General features: G+C 36.6%; 1 protein-coding gene across 4 annotated transcripts in view; it reads left to right on the top strand.

Moving 5' to 3' along the window:
• Positions 1 to 17,709, top strand: part of RPGRIP1L (RPGRIP1 like) — a 97,656-nt gene that overhangs the window by 52,237 nt on the left and 27,710 nt on the right. For all 4 annotated transcript variants that reach the window (XM_061387212.1, XM_061387213.1, XM_061387214.1 and 1 more), the window contains 6 exons: positions 2,946 to 3,324; positions 7,326 to 7,516; positions 7,665 to 7,745; positions 9,225 to 9,329; positions 10,064 to 10,226; positions 11,703 to 11,776. In XM_061387212.1, the coding sequence (XP_061243196.1) occupies positions 2,946 to 3,324; positions 7,326 to 7,516; positions 7,665 to 7,745; positions 9,225 to 9,329; positions 10,064 to 10,226; positions 11,703 to 11,776 (993 nt within the window). The remainder of the gene's footprint in view (positions 1 to 2,945; positions 3,325 to 7,325; positions 7,517 to 7,664; positions 7,746 to 9,224; positions 9,330 to 10,063; positions 10,227 to 11,702; positions 11,777 to 17,709) is intronic.

Genomic DNA, 17,709 nt, shown 5'->3' with positions numbered 1-17,709 from the left:
CAACCCTTTTATGACACGGAAATTTTATAGTATTTCTTTATATTACCATGCTTTAAACTGAAATCACTTTCTTTCACAGCCATCAAGTGGCTTTTTTTTAAACTTTTTATGTCAAAATAATCATAGACTTAACAGGAAGTAGCAAAAATGTACAGAGGTCCGTGTAGCCTTCACCCTGCTTCTCCCAGTTGTAATATTTTATGTAACTATAGTATAGTATCAAAGCCAGGAAATTGACATTGGTACAGTACTATTAACTAGGCTACAGACTTTATTCAGATTTTCTAAGTTTTTACGTGCACTTATGTGTGTATGCGTGTACACTGTGTGTGTGTGTGTGTGTGTGTGTGTATGTTTATGTAGGAAGAAACAGAGTTCAATGCAGTTTTATCATTTGTATATAATCATGTATCAACCACCACAATCAAGATACAGAATTGATCCGTCACCCCAAAGGAACTCCCTTGTGCTATTCAGGACACTTTTGAAAAATAGAATTGCAATGCTAATATTACACATCAGTTGTAACTTGCATTACAATTTCTGCTGTTAAGGAAATGAATAGCTGTTCTTGGAGTTTCAGTTATTCTTTTTTTCCAACCGTTTCCAACTTCTTCCAAGCTGTTTCAGAAACCTGTAGCTTTCTGAAATGCAAAGTAGAATATAAAATGAATATTCTTTTACTGAGAATTGGAGGTTTAAAAGCAATTCCTCAGAGGAGCATTTTCCAAACTGTGTTTCATGAAATCTTAACAGTCTTATTTCCAGAAGAATTCCATGATCCAATAAATTCAGAAAAGACTGAATTGAGCAAAGTTAAATAAGATCCTTGACTTTAGGGCTTCTTTTGAGATTTGAGTATAACGCAAATCTCAAGAGGAAACATGAAGTATACACTTAAGTAACAAAGGGATAGAATATAGTAGAAATATTTTGGAATGTCTGTTCAAGGCACAGTTCTCTTTTTTCACTTGGAACTGGCCTCTCTTCCAATCCATGGGGCTGGGCCCCCGGTGGCCAGCTGTACATTTGATGATCCTGCTCTCTCCCACTCCACCCAATTATAATTAATGATTTAGTAATAGCCACCTGCCTCCAACTGAGCCAATCAGATTCTGCTTTCTGAGATCAAGAGAAAGTAAGACTCTCCATGGCTGAAACGTGGGAAGCTGGGAGCTATAGGGCAGCCATCTGCCATCATGTTAAACTGCAAAGGGAAGAAAATGTATCTAGAAAGAGAATAATGAGCAAGCGTACAGAGAAAAATGAAGAACGAGATGGAGAGTAAATTCCTATAGTTTTCCAGTCCCATTCCCTTCCTAAGACACAACCACATTTCTGCTACACAGTTGTGTGAAATAGCCCTATAGCCTTACATTAAAGGCTTCCAAGGTGGAGCAGTGGTAAAGAAGCCACCTGCCAATGCAGCAGATGTTAGAGATGTGGATTCAGTCCCTGTGTCAGGAAGATCCCCTGGAGAAGGAAATGGCAACCCACTCCAGTATTCTTCCCAGGAAAATTCCATGGACGGAGGAGCCTGGCGGGCTATAGTCCATGGGGTTGCAAAAAAATCAGACCTATGACTGAGTGACTATGCATGCTCTTATATTAAAGTCTCTTTTCATTGTATTTGCTTGGTGAAACCAGTTTTTATAGCTTTCAATTAAAAGAACCATGATTAATATAACATTGATTCCCAAACTTAAAGAATGGCACCCATGTCCCAGCGATCATCGTTCTGGATTAATGTTCTTCAGAGCACACCTTGGGAAATGCCATTATGAAAAAGGGAATTAGAAATAGTGAAACCACATGATTTATTAATGTTTGTAATTTGAAGAGTTTTAGATTTCAGTTTATGATTTGAATGAGCCATTTAGTGGTGGAACTTCAGCTTTTGTGGGTAGGGTTGAGGGGAGAAGCAGAAGGGGTATTTTGTAAATCATTCCACTCAGCCCTCTATAGCCGGATGCTAACTAGCCCTGGGAAAGCAGTACTGTGATTCCCTTCTCAGATTTCCCCTATCCATACCACCACATGTCTCCACTAAGGAGATTATGACTTCAGTTCTGTTTTCTTTCTCTTATAAGCTTCTCTAGAATCAAAAGTTCCAGATGTTCAATCCAGATTCAAAAATAGAGTAAAAGAGGGGTCCTGCATGGGAGGTGGAGAGTTCTCTGACATTGCACTACTGCATTGTTTTGCCCCAGATCACATTGGCTAGGAAAGGCTTAGCATTTCATCAAGGCAGGTGTTCGCTAGAGTACTTGTGTACCGATTGTCTGAGTAATCATAGTTCCATAGAGGGCCATAGAGTAGCTTCCAACTCTGCCTGATAACTCCCTTTGCTAATCTCTCTTCTGAAAAGTCCCTCCAATTCAAGATTTTACCCCTCCAAAGTTTATCTCTCACTCTGTTCCCTTGTTCCTTGGCCTCAGGTATCTGCTGTCCTCAAATCCCATTGGTTCAGGATGAGGGCCAACCCAAATATAACAAAATTGTCTCTCTGAGTGGGTACCATCAAGTTCATTAGTTCTCACTTAAGAATGAGATATGATGAGAATAACTGGAATAGTTGAAGGATTAGCTCTTAATAAAATTCTAACTAACTTTGAACCTATCTGCTCACTTTACTTGTTAAGCATTAAATAGAATTAAAAAACATCAGACTACTTTCTTGGCTTTATTTATTTTTGTTTGTTTTAACATCAATCTCTACATGTATGCTCAGTCTTTTATAGTTGCTGCTAAAAGCGTCTGTACACAGGTTCTAGAGAATATTGGTTTTGAGTAAGTGTCAGGAGTCTTTAACTGAGAAATTCACTATGAAGTGAAAATCTGCAGTCTTTTGGTCCATTTACAAAATTATTGTGTTTGGGGGTTGGCAGCTGCTGTTTACTTTTCATTGTATTACTACTGTAATATAAATATGTATGTTTTTCCAGTTAAGTCATCAAGCACCCAAAACTGCTCAGCTCAGTTCTACTGATTCCACAGATGGCAACTTAAATGAACTTCATATTACAATAAGATGTTGCAACCACCTGCAGTCCCGAGCAAGCCACCTTCAGCCACACCCATATGTTGTGTACAAGTTTTTTGATTTTGCAGACCATGACACAGCCATCATTCCCAGTAGCAATGATCCACAGTTTGATGATCATATGTGTTTCCCAGTGCCAATGAATATGGATTTGGATCGATACCTTAAGTCAGAGTCTCTGAGTTTTTATGTATTTGATGATAGTGATACCCAGGAGAATATTTACATAGGAAAAGTCAATGTGCCTCTGATTTCATTGGCACATGACAGATGTATTTCAGGTAAGCCTATTTCTTGAATCCATGAAATTATTTAAAAAAAGACCTAAATTATTCCTCAGTGTTATTGATATGATCTATTTGTAACTAATCTTTCTAGCCTTCTAAGATAATCTTAAACTTTGGACCCACAATATTATATTTTTGTAGTTATTTTTTTAATAGTTATTCTAAGGATTACAATATGCACCTCAACATGACACAATGCACTTAAACTTAATGCTAATAACTTTCACTGAAAGCTAGAAAAATCTACCCCAATATAATTCCATTCCCTCCCCCTTCCTTTGTGATACTGTTGTCATATATGTGTGTGTATATATATGTATATATATACATGGTATACCTCTATGTGTTATAAACCCAACAGTACAATGTTAGTTATTGCTTTATATAACTTTATGGCCTTTAAGAGAAGGGAGAATATATGTAATTATAGGAGACTTTTATATTAACTTATGTATTTAGCATCTCTCGTATTTATATCTTCATTTGGGTTTGAGTTACTGTCTGGTGTCAATTTTGTATTCCATATAGCTCTATTTCCTCTCCATCTTTTGTGTTATTATTTCATGTATTTTTTATCTTTATATATTATAAATCCCCAAGATAATAATTTTATAATTATGCAATTGTTTTTTAAATCAGTTAAGAAATGAGGAAAAAACATATTTATACTTTTTCTAATTACCTATATAATTACCTTTATTCACCTCTGTTTCTTCATATTGATATGAGTTACCATCTGGTATTACTTCCTATTAGCCTGAAGAAATTCTTCTAATTTGTCTTGTGAGTCAGGTCTGCTGGCAGTGAATTCACTTAAGCATTGTTATCTGGCAGTGTCTTTATATGTAGCTTTTATTTTCTGAAGGATAGTTTTGCTGGATATCATATTCTTAGTTATCAGGTTCAGTTTATTTAAGCACTTTGAGTATATCGGACAGTTGATTCTGGCATTCATTGTTTCTAATGAGAAATCATCTGTTAATCTTGTTACGGTTCCCTAATACATGATACAATTTTCAAGATTTTCTTTCTGTTTTGGGGGGCTGGGGAGGGCGTTCAACAATTCCACTCTGATGTGTTTAGTTGTGGATCCCTTTGTGCTTTTTCTACTTATAATTTGTTGAGCTTCTTTATGTATAGGGTACTGTCAGGTATCAAATTTGGGGAGTTTTTTGCCCTTATTTCTTCAGTTATTTTTTTCTGCCCTTTCTTCCACTTCTTAGGTTCCTGTTACACATATGTTCATATGTTTAATGGTGTCCTACAGATCTCTGAAGCTCTGTTCATTTTTCTTCATTTTTTTTCTTTTCAGCTTGGATAATCACTGTTGATTAGTCTTCAAGTTCATTGATTCTTCTGCCAGCTCGTATCTCCTACTAAGCCCCTCTATTGAATTTTTTCATTTCAGTAATTATACTTTTTAACTCCAGAACTCCTTTTTAGTTCTCTCTCTTTTTATTGAGATATGGTTGATGTATAATATGTTACAGGTATACAACATAGTGATTTGTCATTTTTAAGGGTTGTACTCCATTTATAGTTGTAAAATATTAGCTATATTCCATATTTTATAATATATTCTAGTTCTCTTTTTTATAATTTCTCTCTTTATTATGTTCTCTGTTTTATAATTCATTGTCATCACACTTTCCTTTAATTCTTTAAAGATGGTTTTTTTTAGCTCTTTGAACGTATTTACAATAGCTGCTCTTAGGTCTTTGTCTGCTAAGTCTAACATCTGGATGCCCTGAGAAAGCATCTCTAGGTGACATTCTATCTGTGTATGTAGCACATTCTCCTTCCTGTTTCTTTGTGTATCTCATGAATTTTTTTTTTTTTTTTTTTTTTTTGCTGTTGTTTAAATTTGGGCCTTTAGGACACTGTATTTTAGAATCTGTAGATTCTAACCCTCCACAGGGTTTCTGTTGCTGTTATTGTTTGTTTGGTGACTTGGCCTGTACTAGTTCTGTAGTTTTGTTTCCCTTGCTATAGCCACTGATATCTCTGCTAAGTTTTTGTTTTCATTTTAAGCCTGAACATAGTTTAGTGATCAGCCTATGGTTGTTGAAAGTTGTGTTCAAACACCTTGAGTTGTCAGGCCCCCACCCTTTGCCTATGGATCAATGTATGGCTTAGGTGATGCATTCAGTGTTTAGATAGTCTGTAAGTCTCACATTCAGCCAGGGACAAGTAGCTTCTTGTTGTTCAATTGCTAAGTCATGTCCAACTCTTTGTGACCCCATGACCTGCAGCATGCCAGGCTTCCCTGTCCTTCACCATCTCCCAGAGTTTGCTCAAACTCATGTCCATTGAGTGGCCAAATATTGGAGCTTCAGCTTCAACATCAGTCCTTGTAGTGAATATTCAGGGTTGATTTCCTGTAGGATTGGCTGGTTTGATCTCCTAGTTGTCCAAGGGACTCTCAACAGTCTTCTCCAGCACCACAGTTCAAAAGCATCAATTCTTCTGTGCTCAGCCTTCTTTATGGTCCAACTCTCACATCCGTACAGGACTACTAGAAAAACTATAGCTTTGACTATATGGACCTTTGTTGGCAAAGTGATGTCTCTGCTTTTTAATATACTGTCTAGGTTTGTCAGGTAGCTCTCATAGCTTAGTCAATAAAGAATCTGCCTGCAATGCAGGAGGCCCGGGTTCAATTCCTAGTTGGGAAAATCCCCTGGAGAAGGAAATGGCAACCCACCCCAGTATTCTTGCCTGGAGAATCCACGGACAGAGGAGCCTGGCAGGCTGCAGTCCACGGGGTTGCAAGAGTTGGACACAACTTAGCGACTAAACCACTAGGTTTGTCATAGCTTTTCTTCCAAGGAGCAAGAGTCTTTTAATTTTGTGACTTCAGGCATCATCTGCAGTGATAAGTCTGTTATTGTTTCCATTTTTTCCCCATCTGTTTGCCAAGTAGCTTTACTAGGGCCTTTTCTGACTCCTATTGTTCTTACTGAGGTTTCGTAGATTTTCTTGAACAAGTGCTTCTTAATTTGTTGTATACCTTTGATCAATTTCCGGAGTTCTTAAATGAATTTTTTTGACCATTTTATGTGGTGTTATCATTGCTTTTTGTGGAAAATATTTACTGATCTCTTCACTCAGCCATTCTGTAAATCTCACCTATGCCTATTATAGAAGTTTCTCACCTCCCTATATTCCACCTGTATCCTTTTTTTCTACTTAAAGTCTAGAGCTGTTGTTTAGTTTTTCCTAGCCAGCCATTAGAAGAAGTGTCAAACACTTGAGAACCAAGTAAAGGATACCCTAAACAAAAGTTATGCTTGAAATATAGGTTTGTTTTTTTCAAGTCAGGGATTTTCATATTGCAAACTCTAGTATAAGGATTAAAATGTGTGACTCAGTATTACATATTCAGCTAGGTGATACTTTATGTTTTGGATGGTTTGTTTATTTTATAGACTTTTTTGCTATGCTACTGTTAATTTGAAATGATTTAACAGATCCCAGTAAAATGTATTTAAAATTAGAATAATGTAGTAATATAAGGACTCCTTAGGATATATACATTATTGTGTATTATATATAGATAAATTTTGAAGTTTTAATGTATTTTGTACATTATAATATATAATATATATATATAATGTATAGAGACACAAGAATATCAAGTAAAAAATGAAGGTTCTTATTTGAGCTATAACCCAGATAATATCTTAGAAGAAGGCTAAAAATTCTGAAGAATCTCTGAATTTAATTTCAATGAATTAAAATATTTATAAGCTAATTTTCTCCTCTTTGAATAGGTATTATCTGTGAGGTCTTAACTTTTAAAAGCAGTCTGCTTGAGAAATGAACCTGTCATAGATCCTTTTGTCTTATTTTATTCTCTTAAGCCATTTGAGTTGTAAGTAAAAGCTAAACTTATTTGTAAAGTTGTGGGGTAGTTTCTTTTTGCTGTTCTTTAATTCTTATGGTAATAAAACTTCCCTCTAGCATTAATTACAATTATTTTTGTAACTTGACAGGCATATTTGAGTTAACAGATCATGAAAAGCATCCTGCCGGAACCATTCATGTTATATTGAAATGGAAATTTGCTTACCTTCCACCAAGTGGTTGTATAACAACTGAAGACTTAGGAAATTTCAGACACAAAGAAGAGTCAGAGGTTGTTCAAAGACTACCTCCAACATCCTCTTTTAGTACTCTAATTGTAGTGAGTAACAGTGACTTTGAATTTCCTATAAAATTATTATTATTCCTACATAATTATTATTATTCCTTAATAAATAGCCACATAAAAGAGAAGAAAAATCTGAAAAGTATGTTGATTATACTCAGTTTGACATATTGGTTTATCTTAGGCACCCACACCTAAACCAAGACGTTTAACAACTAAAGATAAGAAGGTATCTTTTATGGATATCACACCACATCAGCATTATGTAAGTAGTAAACATTCGGAACACTGCTTTTTCCGCCCCCTGCATAACAAATATTTGAAACAAATGAATAGTATACCGTACCTGATTAAAGGGAAACAGATATAAAACACTTCTTCTTCCTGTAAAATGTTACCTTTGTAATTGGCACTGTGTGTAAAAGTTAAACGATCTTACTCTTGATTTGAATCTTCCATTGGCCCCATGTCTCTCTCGAGATACTACCCCCAGTCTTCTTTCCCCATTTACCATAAAGCAAAATAGAACAAAACTCTTCAAAAAGTTGTCTTAATTCTGTCTCCCTTTCCTCAAATTGTTCCTTGCTCACACTAGTAAAACTTTTCCTCATTAAAACCACTTTTGCTAAGGTCACAGTGACTGTCACTTTGCTACATCCAGGATCAATTCCCCGTCCCTTTCTTAATCTCCCAGTAACTTTTGACAGAGTGGAATACTTTCCCTCTTGGCCTCTGGGATACCATGCCTTCCTAGTTTCCCTCCAGCTTAACTTTTCTCATTCACCTGGAGCATATCTCTGAATGCTGAAGTTCCTCAGCAGTCAAGCTTCAGACTAGACCCTTTCTCTTCTCAGTCTGCATCTAGGTGAAAGAGACCTTATCCAAAAAAAAAAATAAAACAAATGGACAAACATAACAACACAAAAGCATAGTCATAGATCGTCACAGAAACAAAGAACAAATGTGGTTGCTAGAGGGGCTGAGGGAAAGAAAAAAATAGACAAGAGATTAGGAGATACAAACTCCCAAGTGTAAAATGGATGGGTCACAGATATGAAATGTACAGTATGGGGAACACAGTGACTGTGTAGTATCTTTGTAGGCTGACACAGCCTAATCACTGTGCTTGTTGTAGTGATCATTTTGAAATGTATAGAAACATCAGATCACTGTGTATTTTAACAGAAAACTACTACAGTGTTATAGGTCAGTTATACTTCAAAACCACATACATGCACTACCATGTGTTAAATAGATAGCCAGTGGGAATCTGCTGTATGGGCACTGGGTGCTCACCTGGTGCTCTGTGAAAACCGTGAGGATGACGATGGGGCAGGGGTTGGGGGAGGTTCAGGACGGAGGGGACACGTGTGCTTGTGGCTGATTCACACTGTTGTATGGCAGAAACCAATATTATAAAGCAATTATCCTCCAATTAAAAATAAACTTTAAAAAGTTCATAGAAAAAGAGATCAGATTTCTGGTTACCAGAAGCAGGGAGTGGGGAAGGCAAATTGGATGAATGTGCTCAAAAGTACAAACTTGCAGTTGTAAAGAAAATAAGTATTAGGGATGTAATGTCCAACATGATAAATACAATTAATACCGCTATATGTTACGTATGAAAGTTGTTATGAGAGTAAATGCTAAGTGTGTACGTATGTGTGTGTGAAAAAGTCTTGGGATGATTTAGGATTTAGTAAAAAATAGAAAATAACATATATGCACATTTTCACATTAATAGAAGGAGACCTCTACTCTTCCTGAAGATAGAAAGGAAATTTCGCCAGAAGTGGAACATATACCAGAAAGAGAAATTGATATGCCAACTGTTTCACATATTCCCAAGGTATGTGTTTACATTAAAATTATCTTGAAAGGTTTCTTTTTTTTAAATACTTTGTCATGATCATTGGGACTTCCCTTGTGGTCCAGAGGTTAAGAATCCCCCTGCCAGCACAGGGGATACAGGTTCAATCCCTAGTCCAGGAACTAAGATCCCACATGCCACAGGGCAGCTGAGATCGTGAGCCGCAACTTGTGAAGCCTGCACACTGTAGAGCCTGTGGTCTGCAACAAGAGAAGCCACCGCAGCCAGAAGCCTGCACACCACAACTAGAAAGTAGCCTCCGCTCGCCACAACTAGAGAGGCCCACGTGCAGCAACCGAGAGCCCCATGTGCCACGATGCAGACCCAGTGCAAAGATGAAAAAAAAATTTTTTTTAAGAAATCATATCACTGATCCTATTCTATATGACTTCCCTGGAATAGAAAGGTCTAACATATTACCAGTGGAATAGTTATAATTATGCAGACATTAGTAGGTAGTAAATACACATACAAATTAAAGTATAATATAAAATTCATTTTGAGATTAATGCTTTTTGATATATGATTTGTAATCAGATTTTAAGTTATCTGCATATTTTCATTTGTGCAGCTTAAGTGATTATTTTCTCATGAATCAAATATAAAGTGCATGCCAGTATATTTACTTGCTTTATTATCATTCAAGGGCTTCAGCAAGAATGCTATAAATGTGATATAAGCAATAATATATCACTGTGCTTTTGCTTCTTCAGGTTCCTCAGGAAAGCAGTGTAGATAAGGTAAAAGAGAATACTGAGAAAACGCAGCAAGGAAAGGACGACGATGTGTCTTTACTGTCTGAGGGTCAGCTTGCAGAACGAAGTTTGACGTCTTCCGAAGATGAAACAGAAATAACTGAAGAACTGGAACCCGAAGGTGACTTCCTTTTTTAAAATTACCATTATTTCCCTGACTCTGCTTTGTTTAATCTGTTCACGCCTCATAGAACATCTTCATTTAATCATGAGTCTACTTTGTGATAGCTGTTTCTTGACAGAAATGATGGGATGTAGTTCAGTCTCGTCAGGTGTGGTCAGGTGGAATTGTTGCATATCTTCTTATTCAAACTCAGAGCACCACAATGGAATGCAAGTATTGTTGCTGACCATGTTCCAAATATATATTTTAAATGACTTTATATTCTCTTTGGGTTCAGTACTATCATCTAGTTATTCTAGAGGTTATTCTAGAGGACTTGATTTTTTTTTAATGAAGAAAGAAAGGCTTACAACATGATTTCACTGATATAAACATCTAGAAAAGGCAAACTGATCTACTGTGACAGAAAGCATTTAAGTGGTTGCCTAGGGAAGGACGAATGGAAATAGAAAGATGCAAGAGGAAAAACTTTACAGGGGGCATGAGGAAATATTGGGGGTGATAGACATGTTCACTCTCTTAATTATGGTGATGGTTTCACAGAATTATATATTTGTCAATACACCCACTCCAGTACTCTTGCCTGGAAAATCCCATGGACGGAGGAGCCTGGTAGGCTGCAGTCCATGGGGTCGCTAAGATTCGGGCACGACTGAGCGACTTCAATTTCACTTTTCACTTTCATGCATTGGAGGAGGAAATGGCAACCCACTCCAGTGTTCTTGCCTGGAGAATCCCAGGGACGGGGGAGCCTGGTGGGCTGCCGTCTATGGGGTCGCACAGAGTCAGACACGACTGAAGTGACTTAGCAGCAGCAGCAGCAGCAGCAGCAAAATACATGTTTCCAAGATGTAAATACAAATTTTGCACACAAATTTGTATGGTTTATTGTATGTCAACTTTACTGCAATATTACTGTAAAACTTCTAAAAATATTTTTAAATAGTAGGAATAACTTTATTTTTTACACAGTAGTTTAGGTTAGGCTGTTGGAAAATCTGATTATCATGTTCTTTAAAAAATTTTTACTTTAATTTTATACTTGAACAAGCAATATTTTTATTTCCTTTTCTCTTTTCTAAAATGTAGTTCAGTTCAGTCGCTCAGTCTTGTCCTACTCTTTCTATCCCCATGGACTGCAGCACACCAGGCTTCCCTGTCCTTCACCATCTCCTGGAGCTTGCTCAAACTCATGTCCATCAAGTTGATGATGCCATCCAACCCTCTCATCCTCTGTTGTTCCTTTCTCCTCGTGCCTTCAGTCTTTCCCAGCATCAGGATCTTTTCCAATGAATCAGTACTAAAATGTAATGTAAATCTAATTATCTTTAGTGCTAAAAAAATTCAGACATGATTATCATATTTTTCTTTTATGGTTATCCTTGTAATATATGCTTATTTCTCTCCATTTCACAGGGTACAAATGTAATTGGTTTAACAGATTTAAACCAATAAAATTTTGTTTCTTAACAGATGAAGGAGACAGATCAGCTTCTGACAGTGATGAGTGTATTATTCCAGGTCCTGTCTCCAAGAATATCAAACAGGTCAGTAACCTGATATCAACCAAAAATGTTCTGAAATAAAGCTGCTTTTCATTCATAGTTTATCAGTCTTCATATATGAAAATCTTAAGGAAGAATATTTCTGGAAAAAATTTATGTATTATCATAATCTTTTCCAAATAATGATCTAGTATAAGAAAATTTTATTTATGCTTTCATTATGTAATGGGCCATAACATTTAAGTGTTAGCTTTGCTTACGTGTTTTAGAGTACCTAACATCTGTAGCTACAGTAGTTACTTGTTCAAATCAGTTGACTTCTCTGACTCCTTTGCAGAACCATTATACAAAGATATAGTAAATCAAATCTGAACTTTAAAGAATTTCCAAAATGTGAGATTGCCTTTAAAACTGTAGTAAGTTACATATGTAAATTCATAGACTGTTCATATCTAAATATGTCATTGATAAACTGTTAAAGTTACTTCATTCTACCCAAAAATTAAACTTTCTTAGAAGGTAATGCATTTCATATACATATACTTTGCTTGTTTTGTAGCACATTGCTGAAAAGTAGTATATATGTAAATTGAAGTTTTGAAAAGAAGCTATACTTTAATTTACATAGGAAGTATCCCACTTACCAGAGCATTTTTCATTGTCGGGGAGAAAAAAGGTTTTATAAAGTAAACATAAGGAAAGTGGTAGCTTTTTTATTCATCCAAGTTAATTTTCCTGAAATGATTAATTGTATTCCTTTAATTTTTTTAGAATTTCCCCTTTAAAAAAATAAAAGAAAAAATAGAATTTCTACTTTATTGTTTTAAGAATTGCAATACTTATTTCAACTCTTAAAATCTCATATTTTTAGCTTAATCTCTCTGCTGAACAAACTCATAGAACAGAACATTTCAGATGTCACAGGTGCCTCCATAAAATAGAGAAACCCATTGTTTCTGTGATTGAGAAATACAAACAGATGATTGATAAATACTTCATCTGTCCAAAGTTTTATTATCATTGTTATATGATTGTTAATTATCATAATATCATTTAATGTATAGCATACTGATATATGGAATTCTCCAGTATTCTTGTCTGGAGAATTTCATGGACAGAGGAGCCTGGCAGGCTACAGTCCATGGGGCCACCAGGAGTCAAACATGACTGAGACAGTAACACTTTCACTTTCACCCACATTAGGGTTTTCCAGGTGGCGCAGTGATTAAGAATATGCCTGCCAGTGCAGGAGACATGGGTTCCATTCCTAGATCAGAAGATCCTCTGGAGTAGGAAATGGCAACCTGTTCCAGTATTCTTGCCTGGAAAATTCCATGGACAGAGGAGCCTGGCAGGGGTCCATGGGCTCTCAGAGTTGGACACGACTGAGCACACACTCATGCACCCACGTTAAGGAGTATAATCTGCTTGACTCAGTCTGCCAGCTCAAATGTTAAATCTTATCCAGAGACACCGTAATAGACTTACCCAGAATAATGTTTGACCAAACATTTGTATATCTCATGGCCCAGTCAACTTGACACATAAAGTTAACCATCACATCATTTTACTAAGAACACTCCATTTAAGAGTAGTAAGCCTGCAAGTTTGACTCAGATATTTCTTTCTCACATTCTTCACATTTCTTTCTCAGTAGTTCTGCAAGACTCTGCTTACTTTCATCATGATTTTTGGATACTTTACATGGTTTAGCCTTTGAACATAAAAGTATGAGATACTGAATCAGTCCTAGGGCCTAAGGGACTAGTACCAAAGGATTTACTTCTCTAGCAGATTTACAAACAGCACTCATCTCTCTTATTATAACTCAGTGATTCCCAGGGATTCACCATCTGCAATTGGTAATCACATCTCCCTAAGGGAGTAAATAGAGCATTCTGGCCCTGCCCTCAGGAAATATTATACTAATTGGGAAGATGTGTTCATGAAAAGTCAAGTATTAAATCATCAGTTAAATTACAATCTAAAACAATCAGGAGACAATACCACCAATGATTAGTAGATATTTGAGCTAAAGAATAAAGCTGTTCAGGGCCCATCTTCCTCATTTTCCAAATAAGTAAACTGAGACCTTGAAGTAAGGTGACTTGCTGACAGTCATGCCACTAATTAAGGAAGTTCAGAGGAAAGAGAAATTTGGAGTGATTTTTCAATAGACTTCATTAAGGAGATGCCCATAATCTACTCACCCACCCTCTTTCTTGTGAGTTTCATGTCTGCTTTTTCTCATTTTAAGCTGATTTTTTTCTGCTTCACTTGCCCAAAGATAGCCCCACAAAATGCCCAAGCCCAGAGAGAAAGATCTGATCAGCTACGTCTAGCCTCTGGATTGGATCCATGTTTATCAGTTGTGGTCCTTTGACCCATTCAACTGTAGCCAGTCACATAGGGAAAAGGAGTGTCCACTTTAACTGTAACATCTCAAATATGGGGATACATGGCAGCAAGCACAAAGTCATGTGCATGCTGGTGCTGGCAGGGGATGCACAGTATGTTTCAGAAATAAGAATACACTAACTAGAGCAGCCTTTCTGCAGAACAGGATAGAAGGTTTCAGATATGATGGAGAAGACTAAATATATTTTAGATTTTATCCAGGAGATACTAGGGAGACATTGCAACAGTTAACTTTATTTTCTAAACATTGTATTCATCATCTAAAAGTCAGTTTCAAAGAATGGGGAAATGTTATCTAAAATTTTATCATCTCAGACCAGAGATTTTCAACCCGGGGCAGTTTTGCCTCGCAAGGGATTCGTTTTGGCACCGTCTGGAGGTATTTTTGGTTGTCTCCCTGGGAGGGACTACTACTGGCATCTAGTGGATAGAAGTCAGGGTTGCTGCCTAGCATGCTACAGAGCACAGGCCCCACAGCAAAGACCTGTCTGGCCCAAAATGCCAGTAGTGCTGAGGTTGAGAAATCCTTTATCAGATTTTTCAACGGAATCATGTGTATACTGACAGCATTGCTAGCATCTCAGTGCAATTGTACAGTGCTCTTAACTAAGAATAGAGAATTTAATGTAACAAAGAAGTTTAATGAAAGAGCTATTCTTCTAAAATAGTCAACTAAGTCTAATGTATACATATATTTTTCCTTTGGAGTAAATTGCATTTTTTCCTTATTACTTCCAGAAAAGTAATTTTTGTTACTTTGCTACAGCCTAATACAGCCCTCACTACTCAAATGCGACTTCCTATAATGATTTTTGATGCCATCTCAGAAGTGTGAATTATTGTTTCAAGCAACCAGCTATTCTAAGCAATGCTTTATGCCTTGGTAGTCATTAATCAAGTTCCCATGTGGTTTTTCAAATTCTATGTTTAGTAGAAGGTACTGACAAGTACCTTATGTTAATAGGTGAAATTTAGTTTTATTAAATTATATAACAAATACAGTAAAATAGTATAATCTGTGAACACAGGAACAAAACTCAGGAGATCATCATAATGGTGAAATACAGTATTTTCTAATGATTGTACCAGTTTTTCTGTGTGCTCCTTTCGCAATCATTTAATACCAGTCATGGAACTTTTTTCTTTATAAAGATTGCAAAAGTGGTACAAAGAACTCCTGAATACATTTCACTCAGATTCATCCGTTGTTAATGTTTGCTACACTCTTTTTAATCATTTCTATTCTCTCTCCTATATACATTTATATGTATGTATGCATTATATACACACATTCTTACATACATAATTAAGAAATCATACCCCTTTATCCCGAAATACTTTAGAATAATAATACAATACTATTATCTAATCTACCATTCTTAGTAAGATTTTGCGGGTTGTCCCTGTATTATCACTTATAGCAAGTTATTGACCTGGTCCAGGATCAAATCTAGATCACACATTGCATTTAGTTGTCATGCCCCTTTGGCCTCCTTCAATCCATAATGGTTCCTCAGCATTCCATTGAGTTAGTCTTTCATAACACTGACTTTTTCTAAGAATGCAGGCCATTTATGTTGTAAAATGTCCTTCAATTTAAATTTGTGAGATTTCTCCCCGTATTGGATTCAGCTCATTTGTTTGGGTAGGAACCCTACAGAAGCAGTGCTGTGTCCTTTTCAGTGCATGAAACCAGGAGACACAGAATGTCATTTTGTCCCACTGCTGATATTCACTTTTTAAGCGTAAAAACTTTTGTGGCTCCTTAATTTCTTCTTTCATCTCCTCTTTAAGAACTGCTTCAGGTAGAAATCTCAGGGCACTATTATAATAGCTTTCTTTGGAAGGGAAGGTATTACTGAATGGCTAATATGTAATATCTTCTTTAGTTCTCACAACTGTTCTTCGTTCATTAGCATCTACTGTGTGTCATACAAGAAGCAATCCATGGCTTCCAAAAATTTACAGTGTAGGGGAAATACAATTAGAGCGCAGAGGTCAGTGCTGGGAGACTGGGATGCGCAACTGCTCTGAGAACATTCAAGAGAGGTGCCTAACTCAGCATGAGGGACCGTCGTCAGGGAGAGCTTCCTAGAGTCAGTGAAGCCTGAGCCAGCTGTGGAAGGTGATTAAGAGTTAGTGAAAGCAAAGGAGAGTCATTATAGCCCAAAGGAATAAAAAGCATGAGACTTTGAGAGAGTGCAGAGAACATGGCTTATTCTCAGAGTCAGAATGGTTTTAGGATGGGCCAAGCCTAGGGCATATGAAGGGAGCCCCAGGAGAAGATTCTGAAATGATAGGCCTGTCCAGAGCATTGAGGCCTCTGTGTATCAGTTGAGGAAGCTGCAGTCTATCCTAAAGTTCTGTGAGCAGCCAGTGAAGATTTTTAAGGGGGGAGGATGATCACTCATTCATTAAACAGGTGGAGTCAGTAAGCATTTACTGTGTCCCCAGCCTTGTTCTGGGGACTGGGAACTTAGCGGTAAGAGAAATAAGTCTCTTGCTTTGGGGGAGCTTACACTCTTACATCACATTTTAAAAGATCTTGTTATCAATAGGATAAAGAATAGAGGCATAGAGATTAGTTAAAAGGTAATTAACCCTACTCTGTGGTTATCTCCACTGTGTAGAAATGTTTTAAATTGCCTTTACCTATAGCTATAATGTCACCAAACTGAGACTAAAAATAGTGTCCTAGATAAAAATCATTTATGCCAATTACACTCTGAATTTCAGTCATCGCCTGTACTATGTAAGCAATTTAAGATCATTCAGTTTCTTTTTTTCATGTTACAGAATCTGACAGCTCATAGTTACTTTTTAGAAATGTCGATCCTTAAAAGGAATCTAACAGATTTCCCAGGACTTAGACATATTACTCGGTTCTTCCTCTTTTCTTCATGTCTGTGATGTATAATTAATCATAGATTACTTCATTTTGTTTCATTTCATTTACAACATTTATGAGCTTCACTTTGTCAGAACGAAATGCTTGTCCCCTCCTTTCCTCTCCAAAGTGGCATAATTAGTGTTAGCATCTTTTTTAACAGGCTACATAAAGTTTAGTGGCTGGATTAAATCAAGTCATTAACATAATGTGCTACCCAATTTGCCCCTATCTCTCTCTGTTTCCAGGACATCAAAGTGCCACAGAGCACCAGTGTAATTGGGCCTTGCTGGCCTGTCAGATTCCGTCAGCCTGATGACTGCTGCTTTTACTAAAAAGCTTCTAGGCATGATAATTAATGGGGGTGGGGGTGGGGAGGGTGTCTGAGAAATGTAAAACTTTGGACATTTCTCTATGAATATTTTATTAATTTGAATAATCAGAAGTTAACAGTATCAATTTAATATATAATACATTGATTAAAAGCCTTGTTTTAGGTCCTCAAAATAGATATCAAAACTGAAAATTTGCATCTGCCATGGCAGTAAGGAAAAGAGAATTATAATCCTTCTTTCACATTATTTCTAATTTTTACCATTTAAGCAGTGCATCATTCAGATTTCACAACTAAATGCATTGCCTTCAGCTCACAGATTTCTTAAAGTGTACC

This window comes from Bos javanicus, chromosome 18 (assembly GCF_032452875.1).
Source record: "Bos javanicus breed banteng chromosome 18, ARS-OSU_banteng_1.0, whole genome shotgun sequence".
Lineage (NCBI taxonomy): Eukaryota > Metazoa > Chordata > Mammalia > Artiodactyla > Bovidae > Bos > Bos javanicus.
Note: the sequence above shows the minus strand (reverse complement) of the source record. Positions and strands in the feature narration are given on the sequence as shown.